General features: G+C 39.9%; 1 protein-coding gene across 1 annotated transcript; it reads right to left on the bottom strand.

Moving 5' to 3' along the window:
• Positions 1 to 3,546: 3,546 nt before the first annotated feature.
• Positions 3,547 to 4,320, bottom strand: LOC134286451 (uncharacterized). Its single transcript, XM_062848064.1, has 3 exons — positions 4,236 to 4,320; positions 3,635 to 4,171; positions 3,547 to 3,554 (listed from the first exon to the last, which is right to left on the bottom strand). The coding sequence occupies exons 1-3, from the start codon at positions 4,318 to 4,320 to the stop codon at positions 3,547 to 3,549; spliced, it is 630 nt and encodes a 209-aa protein (XP_062704048.1).
• Positions 4,321 to 5,646: the final 1,326 nt, after the last annotated feature.

Raw genomic sequence — 5,646 nt, 5'->3', positions numbered from 1 at the left:
CAGTTAACACCCAAAACAACGTTTTATTAAAATTTGTCTCCTGAGGGGGTGGACGTGGGTACCGACTTATGACAAATCCCATATACACTCAAACTGGTACGGTCAGGGCGTTAACAGTTAACACCCAAAACAACGTTTTATTAAAATTTGTCTCCTGAGGGGGTGGACGTGGGTACCGACTTATGACAAATCCCATATACACTCAAACTGGTATGGTCAGGGCGTTAACAGTTAACAAGCCAAACGTTTTATTAAAATTTGTCTCCTGAGGGGGTGGACGTGGGTACCGACTTATGACAAATCCCATATACACTCAAACTGGTACGGTCAGGGCGTTAACAGTTAACACCCAAAATGATGTTTTATTAAAATTTGTCTCCTGAGGGGGTGGACGTGGGTACCGACTTATAACAAATCCCATATACACTCAAACTGGTACGGTCAGGGCGTTAACAGTTAACACCCAAAACAACGTTTTATTCAAATTTGTCTCCTGAGGGGGTGGACGTGGGTACCGACTTATAACAAATCCCATATACACTCAAACTGGTACGGTCAGGGCGTTAACAGTTAACACCCAAAACAACGTTTTATTAAAATTTGTCTCCTGAGGGGGTGGACGTGGGTACCGACTTATGACAAATCCCATATACACTCAAACTGGTACGGTCAGGGCGTTAACAGTTAACACCCAAAATGATGTTTTATTAAAATTTGTCTCCTGAGGGGGTGGACGTGGGTACCGACTTATGACAAATCCCATATACTCTCAAACTGGTACGGTCAGGGCGTTAACAGTTAACACCCAAAACAACGTTTTATTAAAATTTGTCACCTGAGGGGGTGGACGTGGGTACCGACTTTTGACAAATCCCATATACACTCAAACTGGTATGGTCAGGGCGTTAACAGTTAACAAGCCAAACGTTTTATTAAAATTTGTCTCCTGAGGGGGTGGACGTGGGTACCGACTTATGACAAATCCCATATACACTCAAACTGGTACGGTCAGGGCGTTAACAGTTAACACCCAAAACAACGTTTTATTCAAATTTGTCTCCTGAGGGGGTGGACGTGGGTACCGACTTATAACAAATCCCATATACACTCAAACTGGTACGGTCAGGGCGTTAACAGTTAACACCCAAAACAACGTTTTATTCAAATTTGTCTCCTGAGGGGGTGGACGTGGGTACCGACTTATAACAAATCCCATATACTCTCAAACTGGTACGGTCAGGGCGTTAACAGTTAACACCCAAAACAACGTTTTATTCAAATTTGTCTCCTGAGGGGGTGGACGTGGGTACCGACTTATAACAAATCCCATATACTCTCAAACTGGTACGGTCAGGGCGTTAACAGTTAACACCCAAAACAACGTTTTATTCAAATTTGTCTCCTGAGGGGGTGGACGTGGGTACCGACTTATAACAAATCCCATATACTCTCAAACTGGTACGGTCAGGGCGTTAACAGTTAACACCCAAAACAACGTTTTATTCAAATTTGTCTCCTGAGGGGGTGGACGTGGGTACCGACTTATAACAAATCCCATATACTCTCAAACTGGTACGGTCAGGGCGTTAACAGTTAACACCCAAAACAACGTTTTATTAAAATTTGTCTCCTGAGGGGGTGGACGTGGGTACCGACTTATGACAAATCCCATATACACTCAAACTGGTACGGTCAGGGCGTTAACAGTTAACACCCAAAATGATGTTTTATTAAAATTTGTCTCCTGAGGGGGTGGACGTGGGTACCGACTTATGACAAATCCCATATACACTCAAACTGGTATGGTCAGGGCGTTAACAGTTAACAAGCCAAACGTTTTATTAAAATTTGTCTCCTGAGGGGGTGGACGTGGGTACCGACTTATGACAAATCCCATATACAGGGGATGGCCAAAATGTTTGGGATAGGCAACTTTTTTTCTCTCACAAAAAAGTTCAACATGCTATAACTTTCTATTGAGTGCATCAAAAAATCTCAAATTTTGACTGTTTGTCAACCTATTATGTGTGCATCATTGGTACAAATTTGGGCTCGATTGATTAATTTTTCGCGAAGTTAGAATCGTTCGGGTAAAGCACTATTTTTTAGACAACTATTTTTTAAACTGTCATATCTCGGAAACCAGTGAACCGAATTGAATGAAATTTTTAACGTTTATCAACAATATATTGATACTTAGTACGACGTTATAAAATGTAATATTTTCTCACGGAGAATTAAGTTATAACGGGTTGAAATTTTCACCCATATAGAGGAAAATAAGTAAAATTTACAATACCACACAAAAATTATTAAATGTGTCCTTCCTTCAATCTAAATAGGCTCTAATATATCTGATTAGAGATAATTTGAGAACAGAAGTGGAAAATCTTTGGATATCAACACTAAAATTTATTGACGTTGATGTAAAAAATTTACATTTTTTTGAGAAAAATCCAAAAAGTGTCAATCCATGATAACTTTTTCCAACGTTTGAAAAGTACCAATGTTTTAATAGTTTGTGAAGCATTTACATATTGTTAGTGTACGTTCAAAATTTCATTGAATTCGGTTCACTGGTTTCCGAGAAATGACAGCTCAAAAATGAGATGTCTAAAAAAAGGTGTTTTACCAGAACGGTTCTAACATTGTGAAATATTAATCAATCGAGCCCAAATTTGTACCAATGATGCACATATAATAGGTTGACAAACAGTCAAAATTTGAGATTTTTTGATGCGCTCTATGAAAAGTTATAGCATGTTGAACTTTTTTGTGAGAGAAAAAAAAGTTGCCTATCCCAAACATTTTGGCCATCCCCTGTACACTCAAACTGGTACGGTCAGGGCGTTAACAGTTAACACCCAAAACAACGTTTTATTCAAATTTGTCTCCTGAGGGGGTGGACGTGGGTACCGACTTATAACAAATCCCATATACACTCAAACTGGTACGGTCAGGGCGTTAACAGTTAACACCCAAAACAACGTTTTATTCAAATTTGTCTCCTGAGGGGGTGGACGTGGGTACCGACTTATGACAAATCCCATATACACTCAAACTGGTACGGTCAGGGCATTAACAGTTAACACCCAAAATGATGTTTTATTAAAATTTGTCTCCTGAGGGGGTGGACGTGGGAATCACGTTAACCATTTCACATGGTTATTTTTAACAAAATCTCGTCGTCGACTAACCTAGACTAAGGAGTACGACAGGGCTGGCTCCCATACTGATGAAGTAGCGGGGGACTTCTATAAAACACAGTAGGCAGGCAGTACGACGTTTGCCGGGATAGATAGTTCCATATAGAAGGAGGCGCATAATCGGCTATGTGAATTCTTTTGGGGCTGTTCATAATCTACGTAGACTAGAATTTGGCAATCTCAGACCCCACCTACCCCCTCGTTCATACGAATTTGAAATTTGAAACTTTATATGGAGCGTAGGATTTGGCCAGACCCCCTCCTCCAAGAGTCTACGTGGTTTATGAAAAGCCCCTTTGCAATTTTAAGTTTGTGCGACATTAAAATCAAGTTGTTTTACTTACTTACCTTGATTAAAATCGAGATTAAAATAGTATTAAACAAAAACATATATATACAATAGAACATTCTAGCATTCAGCAGCGTACCTTTTAGGGCAACTGGGCAGTTCTTCCACTCCCAATGCATGCAGTCGATACTGCCAATCATTCCAGGGAAACTCCGGCTCGCGTTTTCTTCTTCTAATGCAGCCTTCTGGCTTTGGTTCGGTGGACGCAAAAAAATCTCACGGTATAGTTTGAGTAGCGTGCGGCAAAACTCCTTCATAGCCTCGTTGGCTGTCGATTCACCGATTTGAATATATTCGTCAGTAGCATCGGAAGCAGTTCCGTAGGCTAGTTGACGGATGGCTGCTGCGCACTTTAGGATACCGGACAGCCCAGGCTTTCCAGCAGCATTGCACTTCAGCTTAAAATAGTCGTTGGCGGCTGTGATGTCCTCCAAGATGCGCAAAAACATACGTTTTGGCATCCGGAACCTTCTTTCGAATAAATTTTCTGGATAGACGGATTGCGGGGAGAAATAGTGGTCAATGAGCATTTCATGCCCTAGAACAAAGTTTCGCGCAATATTACGACGCCCAGGAAGTGATCCTCGACGCTGACTCGCAGCCTTTCCAGAGTTGTCTGCAAAAAATGGAATCAAATGGTCTTCAATGGGACAGTATATTTTTGGAATTGATAAACTTACCTTCAATTATCTCTAGAAACAAGTCCATTTCTATCCTGGGATCTTCGAACTCTCCGGTTACACTTTCATACCAATCGTCGGACATTTTCACAGCGTTTGATTTGTTTACACGAACTGATTGACAATCTGAAGCACGCACACAAACGCAATCTATATATATAAAAATGAGTTTAAAGTTCCTTTGAGGCAACAAAACTCAAGAACGGGTGGACCGATCAGCATGAGTCTTGCATGGTTCGATTCGTATTCGTGGTAGCTGTGTTTATATGTACAAAAAGTTACGAAAATGAACTGAAAAAGTTAGAAAATTGAAAAAGTAGTGATTTTGATGACCTGTGAAGAAAATCAACACGATCGAAATAAAACCAATCTAGAGTGCGGTGCTGCAATGACCTCAACAGTTGTCAAACCACCACAAACGGGAAAGAAAAAGTTTGCCGGGGACAGCTAGTTCTATATATCTTTATATATAAAAATGAGTTTGAATTTCCTTTGAGGCAACAAAACTCAAGAACGGCTGAACCAATCAGCATGACTCTGGCACGGTTCGGTTCGTATTCGTGGTGGCTGTGTTTATATGTATAAAAAGTTATGAATATCACCAAAAATTGAAAATTATTGTTAAATTACTGAAATTGTTATGAGCGGGGCACGGGGCAGCAATTCAAAACGATCGCAATAAAATCAATCTAGAGTGCTGTGCTCTAATGACCCCACAACAGCTGTCAAACAACCACAACCAAAATGGCAGTACAACGTCTGCCGGGACAGCTAGTATAATATCATTTAGAACTGCTGCTGAAGAGTCGACGGTGAGTTACAAATTTTTGACCAACAAAAATTTATAACTGTCATAACAAATGCATCTACAACTATAATTCTGCTGGAGATGCCCTAATACTTTTGATTTACACATTAAACTCTTGTAAATCACTTTTTATCTCAGAAAACAAATAGGATCATGCTAGAAAAATGAATTTCTTGCCAAAATATATGTTTTTTTTGCAAGATATTCCACTTCAAACATCAAAGTGATCCGTAACTGTGTGTGATTCATAACTGTGTATTAGCCTGGTACACGGTTTATATGGGAAAATACAAAAAATGGAAAAACTCAAGTTCCTGTATACTTTTTGAGTTCCACTTTGATCCCATATCAACTGTGCAAAATTTTAGATCGATCGAAAAAACTATATTTTAGCGCCCGCCATTCTTAGTTTTTCATACGATTTACTATGGGGAAACTTTACTCCTGCAAAGAAAAATCGCTAGGAGTCACCCCTAGATCCCTAAAAATAAGTCGACGAATGATTTCTGTAGAAAACTTCACTAGGAATCAGACCTCTGACGACATAAAATCGATGCGACGTTCCTGGAAAAAGATATTAGGCCTCACCCGATCGATAAAATA

The sequence above is a fragment of the Aedes albopictus genome, chromosome 2 (genome assembly GCF_035046485.1).
Source record: "Aedes albopictus strain Foshan chromosome 2, AalbF5, whole genome shotgun sequence".
In the NCBI taxonomy this organism is placed as follows: Eukaryota; Metazoa; Arthropoda; class Insecta; order Diptera; family Culicidae; genus Aedes; species Aedes albopictus.
Note: the sequence above shows the minus strand (reverse complement) of the source record. Positions and strands in the feature narration are given on the sequence as shown.